General features: G+C 45.1%; 1 protein-coding gene across 5 annotated transcripts in view; it reads right to left on the bottom strand.

Annotated features, from left to right (window-relative positions):
- Positions 1 to 5,590: 5,590 nt before the first annotated feature.
- ABCA5 (ATP binding cassette subfamily A member 5) overlaps positions 5,591 to 19,350 on the bottom strand; it is a 54,177-nt gene continuing 40,417 nt past the window's right edge. For 4 of the 5 annotated variants that reach the window (XM_061144992.1, XM_061144994.1, XM_061144993.1 and 1 more), the window contains 16 exons: positions 18,697 to 18,867; positions 17,594 to 17,707; positions 16,509 to 16,643; positions 15,052 to 15,126; positions 14,454 to 14,545; positions 13,449 to 13,575; positions 12,907 to 13,024; positions 12,715 to 12,806; positions 11,018 to 11,193; positions 10,533 to 10,608; positions 10,345 to 10,439; positions 9,527 to 9,646; positions 8,783 to 8,932; positions 8,331 to 8,410; positions 6,397 to 6,452; positions 5,591 to 5,888 (listed from right to left, as the gene is read on the bottom strand). In XM_061144992.1, the coding sequence (XP_061000975.1) occupies positions 5,781 to 5,888; positions 6,397 to 6,452; positions 8,331 to 8,410; positions 8,783 to 8,932; positions 9,527 to 9,646; positions 10,345 to 10,439; positions 10,533 to 10,608; positions 11,018 to 11,193; positions 12,715 to 12,806; positions 12,907 to 13,024; positions 13,449 to 13,575; positions 14,454 to 14,545; positions 15,052 to 15,126; positions 16,509 to 16,643; positions 17,594 to 17,707; positions 18,697 to 18,867 (1,785 nt within the window). In that variant the 3' untranslated portion in view covers positions 5,591 to 5,780. Of the gene's footprint in view, positions 5,889 to 6,396; positions 6,453 to 8,330; positions 8,411 to 8,782; positions 8,933 to 9,526; positions 9,647 to 10,344; positions 10,440 to 10,532; positions 10,609 to 11,017; positions 11,194 to 12,714; positions 12,807 to 12,906; positions 13,025 to 13,448; positions 13,576 to 14,453; positions 14,546 to 15,051; positions 15,127 to 16,508; positions 16,644 to 17,593; positions 17,708 to 18,696; positions 18,868 to 19,350 lie in introns of those variants that run through there. The other variant, XR_009693118.1, reaches the window with a different exon arrangement.

Genomic DNA, 19,350 nt, shown 5'->3' with positions numbered 1-19,350 from the left:
CTGGCCTCCAGCTGGGCCGCACGGGAGTGGGGTCCTTCCCGCCCTGGCTGTGCGCCCCTTCCCTCTGACGAATGCCGGGGGCGCCTTCCGGCTCCCTGGCGTTTCTTGTCCTCTGTTCGGAGGCTTTGAACCCTGCTGTCGCCTCTTCCCACGTGAACTAGCCTAAGGATGACCCGTTCACTCGGCGGGATGCAGCCTCCAGCTTCCAGGCTGACTTGCTGGCTCCAGCCTGGGCTCTTCCTGGGCCCCGGCGCTAGTTAGTGTAGTGGCTCAGTCGTGTCCCTGCACGCGTGCGTGCTAAGTCCCTTCAGTTGTGTCCAGCTCTGTGACCCCGTGGGCTGGAGCCTGCCGGGCCCCTCGGTCCAAGGGTTCTCCAGCGAGAACCCTGGAGAGCATCTTCCTCCGCAGGGATGGAATCTGGGGGTCCTGCGTCGCAGGCACTCTCCGGCACGGCGCGCTGGGGCCACCTGGTGGCCGAAAGCGCTCCCGTCTCGCTGGCTCCGCCAGCCGCTTCGCGCGAGCGGGACGGCTCTCACCCGGCGCCCAGGTGGCTGGAAACTGGAGGGGTTGCAAGCTGCGCTTCAGGCTTTCCTGGTGACTCAGCGGTAAAGAACCCACCTGCCAATGCAGGAGACCCGGGTTCCACCCCTGGGTCAGGAAGATCCCCTCCAGGGTTCTTGCCTGGGAAGTTCACGGACAGAGGAGCCTGGCGGGCTACAGCCCACGGGGCCAGAGAGTCGGACACGACAGAGCCACTGAACAACAGCCAAAGCCCCAAAGGTCAAAGCACGAACATAAAAGACAGTCCCCAGGGCGGGTGCCAGCCTACTCTGAGGGGAGACGGGTTTCCGCTTCTCGCCCTCGAGTAGCTCCGATCCTTACCCAGCCGCCTCACCTGCATCATCTGTCTGTCTCAGGTTATCCAGAGGTGGACTTCAGTGACCTCAGATGGCCCTTTAATTAGCAAATGCCTTGACCCTGGCGAGGTCCATGCGCAGACATGGGGGAAATAATTAGATTACTGTATTGATATCCTTTGGAAGTCTTTGCATTTATTCAAGAGTGGAAGCAAGACTTCTAATCATGTAGTTTTGTGTATGCTGTCTGCTTTTATGCTGCTTAAAATTAACCATTTGATTAATTAGATTTGCAAGAGCTGCTTAGGTCCTTGAGAAACATTGGTTCATAAAATTTAAAATCTTATCTAAGTGTTGAATCTATTTAAATATTCTAAGGAAAATGATGTTAAATATTTGGAAATAATTTAATTTGTTAAATGTAATAAAATGTAAGCAAAAATGATTGTTTTATATTTTTACAAAATAGATTTAAGATAAAAAAGATCTACAAGAATGTCTAGTTTAAATTTAAAATATGAATGTGAGCTAAAACACAGGTAGCTGGAACCAAGATTGCTGGAGAACCATCATCAACTTCAGATACACAGATGATACGGCTCGAAAGGCAGAAAATGAAGAACTAAAGAGCATCTTGATGAGGGTGAAAGAGGAAAGTGAAAAAGTTGGCTTAAAACTCAACATTAAAAAATCAAAGATCATGGCATCTGGTCCCATCACTTCATGGCAAATAGATGGGGGGAAAGAAGCAACAGTGACCGATTGTATTTTCTTGGACTCCGAAGTCACTGTGGATGGTGACTCCAGTCATGAAATTAAAAGACGCTTGCTCCTTGGAAGAAAAGCTATGACCAACCTAAACAGCATATTAAAAAGCAGAGACATCACTTTGTCAACAAAGGTCCAAATAGTCAAAGCTATGGTTTTTCCAGTAGTCATGTACAGATGAGAGAGTTAGACCATAAAGAAGGCTGAGTGTCAAAGAATTGATTCTTTTCAAACTGTGGTGCTGGAGAAGACTCTTGAGAATCCCTTGGACTGCAAGGAAATCAAACCAGTCAATTCTAAAGGAAATCAACCCTGAATATTCTTTAGAAGGACTGATGCTAAAACTGAAGCTCCAATAATTTGGCCATCTGATGTGAAGAGCTGACTCACTGGAAAAGACCCTGACGCTGGGAAAGACTGAGGGCAGGCAACGCAGGTGACAGAGGATGAGATGGTGGGATGGCATCACCAAATCAATGGACATGAGCTTGAGCGAGCTCGGGAGAGAGTAAAGGACAGGGAAGCCTGGCGTGCTGCAGTCCGTGAGGCTGCAAAGAGTCAGACAGACAGCAACTGAGTAATAACAACTATCAATGTTCCTTCTTGAACATTCTTGAAAACACTGAACAGATACTAAAAATAAATTACTAACAATTTCAGTGCCAGGTTTTTCCTTCATTTTTAATATACACTAAGTAACAAAGTATCCATTTCGTACAAAATGAAAAGTTGTGCTAAATTTTCAGTTCTTAAAGCTTATTGCTAATACTATAATCATATTTACTTTTCTTAAATGGGTGCATTGAGAATTAATTACATGTAATGCATTATGAATAAAAAATAAGTAAACTTTTACCTTATAAGAATAGCTGATATAAAAATTATTCACCTGAGAATAGATTTTTTCATTTTATGTAACATGTTGTTTCAGGAAAGAAAATGAAAAATCATTTAGCAATATTACAAATACATTAGAGAGAAGCATTTCTATTTTTAAAAGATGAACATCTATTAATGCATTACATAAAAATACAGCATAATGTTTTGTCAGATTCTTAGTACAATCAGAAGAAAATGTGTAGCCAACAGAAGAACAAAAGCAGGACACCACTAACCCTCAGTAGAACTGTGCCCCAATAAAATATCGCTTGTACAGCCAGCAAAGCATCATCACATTGTATTAGAGTTAGGACCCAAGTATCTGGGGGCTTCTCTGGGGGCTGAGTGGTGAAGAACAGGCCTACCTCTGCTGGAGATGCAGTTTCCATCCCTAGGCCGGGAAGGTCCCCTGGAGACGGAAATGGCAACCGACTCCAGTGTTCTTGCCTGGGAAATCCCAGGGACAGAGGAGCCTGGTGGGCTGCATTCATGGGGCCGCAGAGTCGGACACGACTGAGTGCTAAATGACCCAAGTTTCTAACGTCCTCCTACTACACTGTAAGATCTTACAAGGCCGAAGTGGATAGTTACGGTTTTATCCAAAGGCCCACCACTTGAAACTTGATCACGAAAATGTCGGTGGAATTAAATTACTCTAAAAACATTTAAATGATAAAAATGCTGATTTCAGATAGTTTGGGGCAATTTAAAGGAAAGAAGGCTTTTAGGGAAACCTGCAGACTTTTACTGAGAATAAACCGGCCAGAAAGATAGAGAGGCTCAGGAAGGGACAGTGTGAAGTCTGTTCATCTCTCTGCTTCTCCCATCTCCTTCCTGAGGCTGCAGACGGACGTTTGCCATGCTGGTCACCGACCACCGTCACTCCATGAAGTCCAACCTTGACTGTTAAAATCTGACTGTGGACGGAAAACATAAGCCAGGGGGTATGGTTTTTCCCTAGCTTCTTCCTAATATATATATTTATTTGCATTGATACAAAAAAAAGCTTTGAGGTTATAATTTAAGACATTTGAACTGTACAGTCAGTAAAGATAAAGTCCATATTTGACTTGCTGTGTCCTTTTCTTCCTACTCCGCTCACCCTGGTTTTCCTAAGTAGTAGTTAAACCGTACTTCTGATGAGTTTTTTTTAAAAAATGCTTACAAGAGCACAGTAACAGTACAATAATGAACCTGATAGATGCGAATTATGATCATTGAGCACAGCTGCAAAATCGTATCCCCAAAGAGAAGCCCCGAGTGTTATGTTAATATTAGACACTAAAAGATATCTCTTTAAATTTACAGCAACCAATTTGCCATGACTTGCTTAGAAAGTACAGTGTGTTGCTTATTAATTCATCTATAAAGGGAAAGATTTTCCCTCAAATGTTTCTGGACTTGTATTCATCATGCAGTGCTACAGTTGAAAAGTGGCAGCTTTTACTAAAGATTCTAAGAGTGAGATTCTCAGATGCAGAACCAAAGGTTTGTAGAGGGAGGTGAGTGCCGTGGTAACAAGAGGTTAGACTCTAGTGCCAACTGAATCCTATGAGGAGAAATAACTTTGATGCGGGTTGCAGACGCCAGCGGAGGCCCTGAGACAGCTTGTTTAGTTAGAAGGCAGGCCTGAGCCCCCAGGCAAGGTGCCTGGATCCTTAGGAACGTGACGGATCAGCAGAGGGAAATGCCAGTCGCGCACCTTGTCGAGGCTGAGAAAGGCGCTCTGCCGTCAGCGGCGCAGCCTGACTCCCGGCCGTCTGAGCGCACGGCACAGCGAGAAGTCCAGGTCCGCCACCTGAGGTGACAAAGGGTTTGCATCTTTAGCGAACTCGGTGCCAAACCCTCTGTTGTGACGGCTCTTCTCTAAGACCCTCTGTCACACAGTATAATCACACCCCTAATATACTTGTTTTCCCAGAGTTGGTAATTTTCATTCATCTGGTTGAGATATAATGTGAACTGGGGCTTCCCAGGTGGCACAGTGGTAAAGAACACTCCTGACAATCCAGGAGACACAAGAGACCCAGGTTTGACCCCTGGGTTGGTTAGATTCCCTGCGGGAGGGCATGGCAGCCCACTCCAGTGTCCTTGCCTGGAGAAGCCCATGGACGGGGAGCCTGGCGGGCAATAGTCCAGGGGGTTGCAGAGAGTTGGACACGACTGAGCTCACAGCACAGGATGATTTATGTTATAGCCCTACAGTCCACACACGGGATCTACATAGAAGTATTTGTACGGATGGATACCTTAACCAAACTCTCCAACTCTGTCATGGAAGGAAACTGGTTTCTTACTAAAGAGAACTGTGTAGAATTTACTTTTCCTTAATTTAATGACCACAAGTTTATCTATGTTCCACCATATTCCAAAGTGAATCTGAGGTGAATAACTAAATTCACAGTGATATATTTAAAACTCTACAAAGGAGAGATTTTCAAATCATAAAGTTCATTTATAGAATAAAACATATTCTTTGTAATGAAGAGGACAAAAGATTTCCATTTTCCATCGGGGTGGAAGAGAAGGTATGGATTAACTCTTGCAACCCTATAGATGTCTGTCATTCTAGCCCCAAGCCACCGAAGAATCAGATTGTTACATCCTAAGATTCTAGACTCAGTCCTCCACAATAACGGAAACATCTCTGAATTTTACCGTAAGCAAAAGAACTGTACCTAAGTTACTTATGTCTACAATCACCTAACAGAACAAAGTCTCCTTTCAGTTATTTCGGCTAATGCATCTCACCCAGTGAATGTCACAGCCTGCAAACCTCTCTCTGCCAGGAGCCTGTCCAGTGTTTAGCTTTTTAGCAGGCCAACTTCGTTTCTTTTAGAAAATAAAAAGGAGAAGCGGACTTCCGCTTTATGTCTGTCCCACGTAGTTGTCTTCTTATTTAGATTGGGGCATTACATACTTACGTAACTAGATGGGATAAACTTACAGATAGCTGCTCAAAATGATTCTATCACTATGTCTTCAAACCACAAATTCACAAGCACTGCTTCTGAAAAGTGAACAAGGACATAGTCAACCTCACGTGCAGACTCCAGCACAACACACTGCAGACGCCAACACGCAGGCTCATGCCGCTGTGCGCAAGTTTTATTTGAAGAAAAGCGAGACACACAGCTGATGGCGTTTCAGTGCAGGGAGTCAGGAAAACCCCAAGTGCTTTCTCGGCTCTTCCATTATTGTTCAAGCTGTAAACTGTTAAACCAAAACTAAATCATAAGAGAAAGAAATGCGGGAAGCGGGGCGAGCAGCATGAATTCAAAACACGACTCTGTCCTCTTGTGTTCTTTCCCACCAGAGTGTGCTGTTGAGGGTGCCACAGCTGTTGTCTTCCTCCTCTTGTTCTTTCGTGAGCTCCACAAAAACCTACATGGAAACAAATGAGTACAGTATTCTGCACTGCAATTATCCTAGAAACATTTTAAATAAATCATCAGTGGCATGAGACTGTACCTAAATACACCAACTACTCAAGTATCAGGAGATACACTTAATGTTATTTAAAGAGAATGATCCCCACTAATCCCATATATAGATGAATGTCATTTTAGAGGATTAATAGATCATTTGTTTTTTGACTGATAAAGTAGCACTGTGGTAAAGGGTAATTTATAAATATTTAAGCAATGTAATTTCAGATGTGTTAATATGAATGCCATCCATCATGACTCATTTTCTTGAAACAAACAAAAAAAAGAGCTATTCGAAATAAGCAGATGGAGAACCTAAGGTTGTTTAACACACAGTTGAGGAACACTCCACAGGAACCGGTCTCTGGCTCATAATCTCCTTCCCTCTCCAAAATAAACCTAAATACTTAGATACTGCACCCTTTCTTCTACAGAAGAACTTTTAACAGTTAACTGTGTGATACCTGTTCCAACGTTGCTTGAGAAAAGCTGTACTCTTCAATGGCGAATGTATGTTTAGCTGTGACAACATAAAAAGTAGTATTTCACTTAGTAATATTTTTGAATAATCAAATGGCTATACCTACTGAGCGGCTAAAATGGGCTTTTTTCATCTCTCTGATCAGCCCACTCGGCTGCAGGCTGTCAGTAACGCCACCCCCTACCTGCCTCCCCTCCCCCGCCCGCTGCCGCCCCACAGCCCCGGGCGCGGGCTCACGGGGGCGCGCGGGCTCACAGGCCGCCCCACAGCCCCGGGCGCGGGCTCACGGGGGCGCGCGGGCTCACAGGCCGCCCCACAGCCCCGGGCGCGGGCTCACGGGGGCGCGCGGGCTCACAGGCCGCCCCACAGCCCCGGGCGCGGGCTCACGGGGGCGCGCGGGCTCACGGGGGCGCCCCACAGCCCCGGGCGCGGGCTCACGGGGGCGCGCGGGCTCACAGGCCGCCCCACAGCCCCGGGCGCGGGCTCACGGGGGCGCGCGGGCTCACAGGCCGCCCCACAGCCCCGGGCGCGGGCTCACGGGGGCGCGCGGGCTCACAGGCCGCCCCACAGCCCCGGGCGCGGGCCCACGGGGGCGCGCGGGCTCACGGGGGCGCCCCACAGCCCCGGGCGCGGGCTCACGGGGGCGCGCGGGCTCACAGGCCGCCCCACAGCCCCGGGCGCGGGCTCACGGGGGCGCGCGGGCTCACAGGCCGCCCCACAGCCCCGGGCGCGGGCCCACGGGGGCGCGCGGGCTCACAGGCCGCCCCACAGCCCCGGGCGCGGGCCCACGGGGGCGCGCGGGCTCACGGGGGCGCCCCACAGCCCCGGGCGCGGGCCCACGGGCTCACGGGGGCGCCCCACAGCCCCGGGCGCGGGCCCACGGGGGCGCGCGGGCTCACAGGCCGCCCTACAGCCCCGGGCGCGGGCTCACGGGGGCGCGCGGGCTCACAGGCCGCCCCACAGCCCTGGACGCGGGCTCACGGGGGCGCGCAGGGTCACGGGGGCGCGCGGGTTCGCGCAGGGTCACAGGCCGCGTCCCGCTGCCCCTTCTCCCAGCAGCTCCTCGCCCCCCTCCCCCGAGCTTCTGCTGCGTTACTCCTTTTTGGTTTCATGCTTCTGTTGATCCCTGCTCTCTACCTCCCACCCCCACAATTCCAGCACAGTCTGTCCCGGACTTCTGCAACTAGATTCCAGATAATGGCCCTGTGTCCATATACTACTTTATTTTAGATCCTTTTGCAATCTAATCCAATATCAAAGTTCTGGTTTTCTATTCACTCCTTTAATTCTCCCACATTACTTCTAATGTCCCCTTTAATCATAAAGCAAGCACCAGGAAACACAGGCTACTTCATGGTTTTCAGATGCTTTTTTATAAAATGACCTAGACCTGAACACATGCCCCGTCCAGAAGGTGCCTCTCTCTCCTGGTGAGGTGTCTGCCTCCCACCTAACATTTATTTTTAAAACGCTGAGATCCCACAAATGTCTCTACAGGTTGGGTCAGGAAGGCCCACTCTTCTGCATCTCGAACTCTCCTCTCCTTCCTCCTGCTGCCCCTGGAGTCCTGTTCCCATGGCTCCTTCCACGGCCTAATACAAAGTGAGGAGTCAAGAAACCCAATGCTCCAGCTTCTGGACTGAAGTAGTGGGAGCTAATTAAACTGAACTTTCTCAGACGTAACATGAAAAACTGGGGTGACGTCCACTCAGGAGCGTGAAAGGCTTACACAACAACAAAGCTGATCGACAAAATCCCAGGCTGTATTTTCCTATAGCTTAGATTCAGTTAACAGAAGGTCATCTTCTTACTAACTGTAGTTTCTGCAGTAAACTTAGACCCAACTTCTAAGCTTTTTCATAAAATTCCCTCATAATTTGAAAGCCACCTCACACTGTTTTTCAAATTATTACTCACCTTCTTCCAGCTTAGAAAAAGATTGTGAGAGGGACTGAACGTCTTCCTTAGGAATTTTATAAGCCAGAATAGTAGAAAAACTGAAAGCAAAGATGAAGGAAAATTCAGAAGTGACTACTACTGTGTGTTCTGAAGACAAAATTCAACACTTTAAAACTTCAAAATAAAACTCCAATAATTTGACACTTATTTAGATAAAAATCATTTGAAATCTTAAAATATTTCCATGCACAATAACTCTTTCCTTACTACCGAACAAAAGCTGTCAAAACTTTAAGTACTATCACATACTGAAAGATCTAACATTAAAAATAAGTTAGACATGAAGGTCATTCATCAAACTACATTAGTCCAATAATGATAGCATCCCCCCCCCCAATCCTTAATACAGTAACCGATTTTCATGATTACTGCTCTATAGAGAAACGTAACTACATTTTTAAAAACTTTACCTTTCCTGACGGCTTGCATTTGGGAAAATACACTGAATTTCTCTTTGAAGACGGTCTACTTCCAGGTCTTCTATCCAATCCTTTAATTTGATTTCCAAAAAGTATCCTTTTCCAAATTTACTCTTCAGATGCTGGACTGTCCCAATACACCTGCAGTGAATTTTAGAAGAATGTGTAGGGATGAAAGAACCTGACAGTTTCAAAGGTGGTTTCTCACTTAAGGATGACTTAGGACTCCATGGAGGTACAGCGGTTAGTCCGCCAGTCAACGCCGGGGACACGAGCTCAGTCCCTGGTCTTGTTCCAACGAAGCCCGCGGCCGCAGCTGCTGAAGCCCCCGCGCCTGGAGCCCGTGCGCCCCCACCAGAGAAGCCACCGCAGGCAGAAGCCCACACCCGCCGTCGTCACAACCAGAGGAAGCCTGCTCACAGCAACAGATCCAGCGCAACCGAAAATAAAGTACATTATAGAGAAAAGAATGGCTGAGTAAAATTCTCATGCTGGAGTCCTTGGCCAACGTATGTGAAAGTTGCAAAGGTAAGAGAGAACACGGAGTCTCCGCAGGCAGAACGGCTGGCCAGTTGTGGAGAGAAAGGAACACCTTTCCAAGTAATTCTATGGAAAGCTGATTAAGCACTCAAACAAGGAAGCACTTCTCAGCGCTTAAACTGATCCGCATCATGAGGCGTCTCTGAAACGAGGCCGCCCGCGCCCGCGCCCCGGCCTCCCACCGGCCACGCCCACCTCAGCCGCCCCGACACCATGACGGCCACGCGGTCGCAGACGGCCTCCGCCTCCTCCATGTAGTGCGTGGTCAGGATGGCGGCGCGCTTCCTGTTTTTGAACGCGGTTCTAATCGCTCTCCTACAAAACACAAATGAAATGAACAGAAGGGAAGATGGCACCTGGACGTTAATGAAAACACCGGAGTTTTTAAAAATCCAGCTCTTTGGTTAACAGATTTACCAAATATCAACTGGTATACTTACTATACTCTGCCCAACTATGATTCCTCTATCCTAATTTACCTTATTGCTGAAAGCTTGTCAAGTGGAAAGAAAAGTTCATGATTTCAAGTGTCGCTATGGGTTGAAAGTGTATTAACCAACCAATTATACAAACTGAAGGCTTTTCATGTTAGAACATAAATAGCCACAGAATCACAGGGAAATCTTAACATGTGTCTGACCCAAACCTCACATTATAGACATGGAAACCTATGCTCAAAGAGTCTGTCAACCACTTAGCAGAGAGTTTCAGTGTACATAATGAACATTCTAGATAGTACGGTTATGAGATACTTATGTATGTTACTTTAGCCAAGAAGAAAACCATTAAAAACACTATTCAGACAACAGTATTCTCATTTTGGTCCCAGAATACACAATGTATTGTTAACACTTCATGAAAAATATGATTAAGTTTAAGGGGATCTCTAGAAATCCTTAATTACAATTTTTCCTTCAGTGCAGGACGTTGAATATGTATCCGTAACTAACAGGAACCCCTGAGTGACGACGGTACAGCGTGGAGGGTCTCAGGCGTCCCTGCCTCATACTCACCACATGTGCTGTTTGGCTTTGGGATCCATACCTGTGGACGGCTCGTCCAGCAGCGTGACCGGGGGGCTCCCCAGCATGCTCAGGGCGAAGCACAGCTGGGGGGACGACAAACACGGGGGGCTGTAAGACACTCGGCCGGCGCAGTGCCAGGCGCTGGACTGGACACGCGCACGGTCTGACAAACGCACCTTGCGCTTGATTCCTGCGGGAAGTTTCTTTACAGGTTTCTGGAGGTGTTCTTTTAGATCAAGGGCATTTGTTATTCTGCAAAAGAGATGGTATGAAATGAGCAAGCCACGATACCCTGAGATACAGTTAATAGTACAGATTGTGATCCCTGACACGGTTTTTTTCCTAGAACAGTTAAGTGGTAGAAGCTCATTTCAAATAAATCAACATCTTGACTAAAAGGTTCGCTTTAAATTAAAATAGGTTTCATGGCAATTCATAAGTACATTTATTCTGTATTTAGAAATATAAATGTTTTCATTTTCATAGCTGTCATAATTTGGTAAAAGAATATATGGAAAGTAATGATCTTTTTCCATGAAAGCTATGATCCAGGGAAATGCCTGTTGTGAAATTTTATTTTATTTTATGTCTGTTGTGAACTTTTAAAGCTGTGTGCCGTGACCCCCCCAGGTGACAGAGGGCGCTGAAGGCAGGGCCTTACCGATCCGTGACCTCCGGCACGTCACTGGCTCTCAGCCCTTTGACGGCTCCGTAGATCTGGAGGTGCTCCTGCAGGGTGATGTCCGGCCAGAGGGGGTTGATCTGGGGACAGTAGCCCATACACCTCCCGGAGTCGTCGTCTTCAGCCGGCTGTGAAGAGTAGTCTCCTAGGAAGACCTGCAGAAAGACAAACAGTGCAAGGGCTGCTTTTGCTTCACTTAACGTCATAAAGGAAGTGGCAGGTGGATTACTCCAAACTCCTTTCCTGAGTCAGGATAATGTGAGGGCAGACTCTCCCTTCTGAGGAAGACAGGACCTATATTGCTGAGCTGGAGGTGAGTGACCTGGTCAGAAACGGGGGACCAGAGATGCAGGGCTGGGCGGGAAGAGAGGCTCAGACTTAACCACGAAGATCAGGGGCTAATTGTACGTGTTCATTTATTCATTTATACGTTTATTTCTGGCTGTGCTGGGTCTGTGTTGCTGCAGTGGCCTTTGTCCAGTGGCGGCGAGCAGGAGGCTCACCGCGGGGGCCTCTCTTGCTGTGGGGCGCTGGCTTGAGGGCACTCGGGCCTCAGGGACGTGGCTACCAGGCTCTCGAGCACACACTCAGATGCAGCATGTGAGCTTAGGTGCTCAGCGGCACGTGGGATCTTCCCAGATCAGAGATCAAACCTGTGTCTCCTGCATTGACAGGCGGATTCTTTACCACTGAGCCACCAGGGAAACCCTGAAAGGTGCTATTTGGGCCAAGGAAATAAGTGAACTTGATTATCAGGTTTTCTATTGGGTAAGGAACAGTCAACATAAGCAACACCCAAGGAAACAGAAAGAGAGTAAAGTGCTGGGTGTTCTCTGGGAAAGCAATGAGCCAGAGCAGCTGGTGTGGAGGAGGCGGGAGGCGGGATCGGGACAGTTGTGCAAAGTTCCTGCAAAGAGCTTGAGAGATGCGCCCGTCACCAAAGGCTGGCTGAGGGCAGGCTCGGATCAGCTCCTCCACTTCCTGAGGTCAACACAGGGGTGACTGTTAAGTCAGGGGACGAGTCACCTGGGCTTGCAGCCACCACAAAACAGGAACACTGTGCACGTGTGTGCTCTGCATGTGTGCACGGAAATCTCACTGTGTACAGTATTCTCACAGAGAGCGTGATCTGATCAAGCTCTCCTAAAAAATTAACACCAAAAACATAAAATTTGAGCACTGAAATCCCATTTGTCACTGTTGTTACTGTTGTTTTGTTACTAAGTCGTGTCTGTTTCTTTTAGACTCCATGGACTGCAGCACGCCAGGCTCCTCTGTCCTTTAGCATCTCCCACAGTCTGCTTGATTCAGGTCCATTGAGTTGGTGATGCTATCTATCTCATCCTCTGTCGTCCCCTCTCCTCCTGCCCTCAACCTTTCCCAACATCAGGGTCTTTTCCAACGAGTCGGCTCTTCCGATCAAATGGCCAAAGTATTGGAGCTTCAGCGTCAGCATCAGTCCTTCCAATGAACACTCAGGACTAATTTCCTTTAGGATGGACTGGTTGGATCTCCTTGCTGTTCAAGGGACTCTCAATAGTCTTTTCCAGCACCAATTCAAAAGCATCAGTTCTCTGATGCTCTGCGTTTTTTATAGTCCAACTCTCACAGCCATACATGACTACTGGGAAAAAAAGGCAAACCATATTCAGTATAGGCCACACCGTAGACCATACCTGGCCTGAAGTCGGCTCAATGTCACCAACCAGGATGTTAATAATCGTGCTTTTGCCTGCACCATTCGGACCCAACAGTCCCAAGATCTCTCCTGTGGGAATGAGAAGAAAAGTCATCAAATGCAAATCAAACTGAAAAATGAGAATTACGCTTCTGGGAAAGTTATTCGAGAAAAATAATTAAATACCAGCCTTTTTTCACACAGAAGGAGACATATTTATTTGCCACTTTCTTTACTTTTCTTGTAGGAAGAAAATCTTTCTTGTCTTCGTATTCTTTATGCAGATTATTGACCAAAATGGCTGGTTTCTAGTAAGGAAAATAGGATTTTAAGAGAGTTATAAATCAAATATCTATCACTAAATGAAAGGCAGTATATACCTCATTCCATGTCATAAGAACTATATTTCCTAATGAGGGGTACTGTACAAATAAATATCCCATTTACGGCTGAAATAATGGCTTACTCAAAAGTGTGTGTTGGCACTCAGTCGTGTCCGACTCTTTGTGACCTCATGGACTGTAGCCGACCAGGCTCCTCTGTCCATGGGATTTTCCAGGCAAGAGTACTGGAGTGGGTTGCCATTAAGTGGACAAAAATAGTTTTTCAAAGACAGGACTTTTTCCAGATTGGTTCATACGAAAGAGGACTATTTTCCAGGTTAATTCTTGTGCGCAAGGAGCTAACCACTGCTGACCATTGCAGACGACCCAGCAATAAAGACTAACTCACCTCCTCGCAACACTGACAGCTCATCAGCTCTTTGACCTTTAGCCTTTCAGCTTTGACGTCTTCATCTTCATCCTCATTGTTGGGTGGTTCTGAGAACTTTCTGTGTTTGGACTTTGTTGAAAGAGTCCTAAAAGTATAAACAGATTTTCAGGTAATAGTAAGAAATTCAAGCACTAAGTACAGAAAAGACCAGGAGAAAAAAAAAACACATCAACCTGAGCTCTGATGTTAAGAGAGAGTTCTGTGAACCAGGTAAGGAAACTGGAGTGGGTTGCCATTTCCTCCTCCAGCAGATCTTCCTGACTCAGGGATCGAAACTGCATTTCTTGTGTCTCCTGCATTCTATTCTGCTGAGCCTCCTGGGAAGCCTCTACAAAGGAGTACCTCTTGGCAAAAACAAACAGGTAATGAGGTCCTGCCACTTGCTTCAGCATTCAGGACATTTTGCTAAGTATAAGAAGCTAGACAAGAAAAGGCCACGTCTTGTGTAATTCCATTTATATGACTGTGAAACTGGCAGATGTATAGACAAGAAGCAGATTAGTGCTTATAGAGAGCTGAGGGGGGAAAGGAAGTGACTACTAATGTGTACAAGGTTTCTTTTGGGGGGTGATGGAAATGAGAAAGTGAAGTGAAAGTCGCTCAGTGGTGTCCGACTCTTTGTGACCCCACGGACTATACAGTCCATGGAATTCTCCAGGCCAGAAGACTGGAGTGGGTAGCCTTTCCCTTCTCCAGGGGATCTTCCCAACCCAGGGATCAAACCCAGGTCTCTCTCACATTGCAGGCAGATTCTTTACTAGCTGAGCCACAAGGGAAGTCCAAGAAAACTGGAGTGGGTAGCCTATCCCTTCTCCAGCGGATCTTCCCGACCCAGGAATCGAAGCAGGGTCTCCTGCATTGCAGGCGGATTTTTTACCAACTGAGCTATCAGGGAATTAGATGATGGTGTGGTTGCACAACTCTGTCAATGTACTAAACAAAACATGAAAATGAAAAACTGACCTGAAAAAGGGATCCTTCCTTAATGATCTGCCACCATATTTTTTCTCATAGTACCGCAGGAGAAAAACCCACAGCACGCAGTGCAGGTAAGGCTGAAAGAAAAACAGCTCATGACTAGAACATTTTTGGTTATTTTTTCCCCTGCCTGTACCAACAAAATCAAAAAATCACTATCAATACATCAGGTTCCTCACCATCACTGAAAAAATTCATCATCTTTTTTTATTTTTTTGCATGTCATACAATGAGGTAGAAATAAATGTTAATATAAGCCAAGACAGACTTTTAGTAATGATCTCTGCATATTTTTCTACTGCTGTAAAGTTCATTTGTTGTCAGCTTCGTAAATTATATAAATTTTTTTAAAAAAGCTTTGTTTTTTACTTCTATGGAAGCCAGAATTATTGTTAAATAGAATTAGTGACATGTCAAAAAGCCAGTATATTAAAATGGATGTATGCAATACACAAAACACACATACGGTAGCAGTAACTCACACACCTGACTTCTCACGTGCCTTTGTTTTCATGCAACGGGATAACAACTAAACAGAGGGTTACAAACCTCTTGACCAAACTACGGTCAAGTGACTTCTTACCGATATAACAGCCACCAGAAGGCTATCCCACGGATCGTAGGTGTCCTCATTTCTCTGAAGATTCTTCCAAGTAATCTGAGACGAGAATGTTTGGAAATTTGTATGCAGCTGTAACACCGTGATACAATGCGATCTGGTCTCTGTCCACAGTCTCTGGCACAAAACTTCTAGAAGAGCCCTTGGGGTTTCCTGAGTGACCGGTGAGGGGAACCAGCCCCCTCCCGCTCTGGAGTCTCTGCTCCTGACGGGACCCTCAGGGGACACAGGCTGACTGCCAGAGGAGCCAGCCAGACCCCAGAGCTGGCACTGCCGGTCCAGGCCACCGCCGCGGAGGGAGGAGGGCCCGGAGACTCATCACCGCCTCCTCGCCAAGGGACGGAGCCACCAGTTTCTGAGCCGGGGCGCGGGGAGCACCCCCGGCGGGGGCGGCTCACCATGAGCGGCACGGCGGCGGGAGCCCTGCCCGCGGCCTCGGTCCCTGGTGTCTCCTGGGGGTCCGCTGTGACACGCTGGGACGGGAATCCAGTGCTCCCGAGTTCTGGGAGCCGCGGGGGCAAATTACCGAACCTCCGAGAAGGGGTCCAAGTCAGACAGAAGCGAGGTGACGGGGGCACCCACAACCTGTGTCTGGAACCTGAGTGGGGGCCGCCTGCAGGACTGACCCCTCGACCCCCGAGTCTGCACTAACTGCTCAGTGTCAGAACTGCAGCATGCTCGGGAAAAGCCCACGTTTGGTGTCAGAGCCTTGTGAGTGGAGGACACCATTTTCTTTGCTGCAATGTGTAGAAATAGTTGGATTGAAATTTTTTTAAAAATGTATTTCATAGCAAACATGTCTCCTCCATAAACTAGCTAGCTATTCATATTAACAGCCATGTTTTGTAGTTAGATTAAAATCTTCCTCACCCCAAAATATGCCTGTCAGGGCATATATAAATTAAACCTATAAACTGAAGCTAAAAAAGGGGAGAGGAGGGAAGTAGATACATGGGCAGAATTAATCAGCAATCATCCTAAACTAAGATCACTTAAATTTTTTTCTAATCACATAGCAATTGTATTCAATTAACTAGGCTTAATAAAATTTTTATATATTTTTCCTCAAGAAAAATTCTCTCTCACCCCTTTAATACAATGTTTAATCTTTGAAAAACACACCCCAGACAAATACTAACTGCAGTCAGATCATCATTCTAATTTAGGTACATTGTCTGAGGCATGAAAGACCTCAATAATGAATACAATCCTTCTCCTTTGAGAACTGACAGCCTAAAATACATGCTTGAAAAGATTCTAGTCATTTTAAACTGCTGCATTAATAACATTTAAATCAAGTAGTAGCAGCTAACTTGATTTTTTTTAAATTATTTCAGTACAAGAATTAAGATCCCAAAGATTTAGGCAGTATTTATTTATTTATGCTTTTCTAAAAATATTCAAACATCTAAGAGACCTACCTTTATGAAACCAATCAGGCAACCTAAAAGCGGATAGATTGGAATGGTAATGCAAAAGATATAATGAAGAATAATTGTAGCTGTGTTTCCCATGAAGTAAGTTATTTCAGTGACTGCAATGCAAGCCAATGCTGTCTGGAGAGAACGAAGAGAGAACAGGTGAACAGATGTTCAGAAATTTCACACAAACTTCCTGTGTGCCTCAGCGTTAACTGAGCCTTTACTCCTCAAATGAAACAAGGAACCGTAGGAGATGCTTAGCCAGGAAGCACCAGTTAGCTGGTACCAGCTGTTTGTGGCTGGCACCTTGGCCATTCTGTTGCTCAATTGCTAAATCTGTCTGTATAAGTCTGTATTGTTGACTCTCTGCGATCCCCACCTAATGGCAACCCACTCCAGTACTCTTGCCTGGAAAATCCCATGGACAGTGGAGCCTGGTTGGCTACAGTCCATGAGGTCACAAAGAGTCGGACACAACTGAGTGCCAACACACACTTTTGAGTAAGCCATTATTTCAGCCATAAATGGGATATTTATTTGTACAGTACCCCTCATTAGGAAATATAGTTCTTATGACATGGACATGACGTATATACTGCCTTTCATTTAGTGATAGATACTTGATTTATAATTCTCTTTTAAAATCCTATTTGCCTTATTAGAAACCAGCCATTATGGTCAATCTAAGCAAACTCTGGGAGATAGTGGACGACTGGGGAGCCTGGTGCTCAGATTCATGGCCATTGAGTCTGTGATGCTAACTAACCATCTCATCCTGTCATCCCCTTCTCCTTTTGCCGTCGATCTTTCCCAGCATCAGCATCTTTTCTAACGAGCCGGCTCTTCACACCGGGCGACCCTGGGCATGCTAGGTGTTGAATGCAACAAAACACCAGCCTGTCCTGGAATGGACGGGGCTGAAGACGGACACAGACACAGACAGACACTGCTGCTAGCTATCTACGTTCTGTGCTTAGAAAAGACACAGTAAGCTTTATGAGTATAATCACAAAAAGGAAGAGTTTGTGACTCTCAAATTATGTGCTATGAAAAGCTGAGACAAAATAGTATAAAATGTGACTTACCACAGAATAGATAAATGACCAAAATTCTTTGGTATTTACAATTTTTTTAAAGGTGAAAGAAGTAATGTAGGTAAACAGAATAACTGATGGAACATAACCAATAAGGCAAAAAACCTGGAAAACAGAAATTTGTATTTTTATTTAAAAATGAGTAGCTAACCATACATATGATGTAAAATACCAATCACATTAAAATATCAAAGAATAACTATTTTTCAAGTTTTACTGCTCTACAAATTGCTCCAAAAATAATTGAAATTGTGGTAACCTAAGGTGTTACCATCCACCCATCCACAGTTCTCCTAAATCAATAAACCTCATGTTTTCAACTGTTCACACAAACTTAAATAAGTCATTTAAAACAAATACTATTTGTCGTTCTTTTTTATACCAAGTAAAATACTATTTCATCATTTTATTATAAAAAGCAAGCATAATGAGTTACAAGTTTATTTATCTCAAATAAACTATTAGGTTCTATTTTAATGTACAGCACCTTAATGCATTTTATAAATTTGTAAGAAAAGCATTTATTAATTTATAAGTAGAAATTAACATGCAAGGTCAGTATGCTCTCTGGTTAAAGCTGCCATGTTTATTTTCAGCAAATCTAACCTACCAACCTCTGTCTTCCCTTTTTCCTAATATAATTCACAGGAAATTATCTAGGATCAGTCATTCACTGACATACAAATATGAATCCAAGTCATTCTCTTCCGTAGTATTTTAAGCCATATTTTAAATTATGGGATAAAAGAGCTTCCTCTTCATGAAATTATTCTCAGGCACAGAGACAAAGGAGATATTTAAAGAAAAAACTTTACGTATTCCTGATGACATACTAGTAGGCCTTCTACATGAAGGATCACCTCAGCTCCAAGGAATTATTTTATAATGGTGAAATCATTGTTTTTAAAAGCCACTTAGAGCAACATGAGCTGCACTCGTTATAGGTACCATATACAATAATTAAATAAACACTGGTTCTATTTTCTGGGACATCATAATTACTTAATCAGATGACTGCCACATTTATAAACATTTAGCTTTTTAAGATAACATTTTATTTATAAATAGCATGAGCACAACTGATGTTAACTTACCACAGAAAGAAACTTGACAGCATAAAAATATAATCCATAATGAAATGCAAACAAACTGCCTAACATCAAAGTAAGGACCACAAAAAATAAGGGGATGTCAACAATAGCCTGTCCGAGCCAATATGCAGAAGGCAAGAGACCTGAGAGTTTAAGCTGAGTATAAGCTTTGATCTAAAAAAAAAAAAAGGAAAAATTGATTATAATTTTAAACATACTACAAACAAAAATCTCTAGCAAATGATTGCAGAACTCCTAATTTTACATCAACAAGAAGGGTCACATTCCATCAGTACGTAAAAAAAGCCCTCTGACAGCTAAAGATAAATTCCATTTGGCCTTTAATCTGGTTCATTATTTCTGAGGCATACCAATTTCAACAGTATTTTTCAGCATCAAAACACAGCAGTGCTGCTAAGAAACGCAAAACTAAAATAAAGTAACAGGGCCGTGGGGCTTATAGCTGTGCAACGTAAGCTGCCGAAACGTAACTGTTTCTGAAATTCTGTGAAACAGAAAAATTATGTTTAGGAAAAAAGGATGCTTACTTTTAAACACTGACCTTTCATGAAAACACTAATAAATGGCTAAGTATCATCGGACTTACAGAGGGCTTTCAGCTTAAGTGCAAAACTTGTACTTGGATGCATTTGAAAA

Source organism: Dama dama, chromosome 5 (assembly GCF_033118175.1).
Source record: "Dama dama isolate Ldn47 chromosome 5, ASM3311817v1, whole genome shotgun sequence".
Classification (NCBI taxonomy): Eukaryota; Metazoa; Chordata; class Mammalia; order Artiodactyla; family Cervidae; genus Dama; species Dama dama.
The sequence above is the reverse complement of the archived record's forward strand: the minus strand, read 5'-3'. Positions and strand labels throughout refer to the sequence as shown.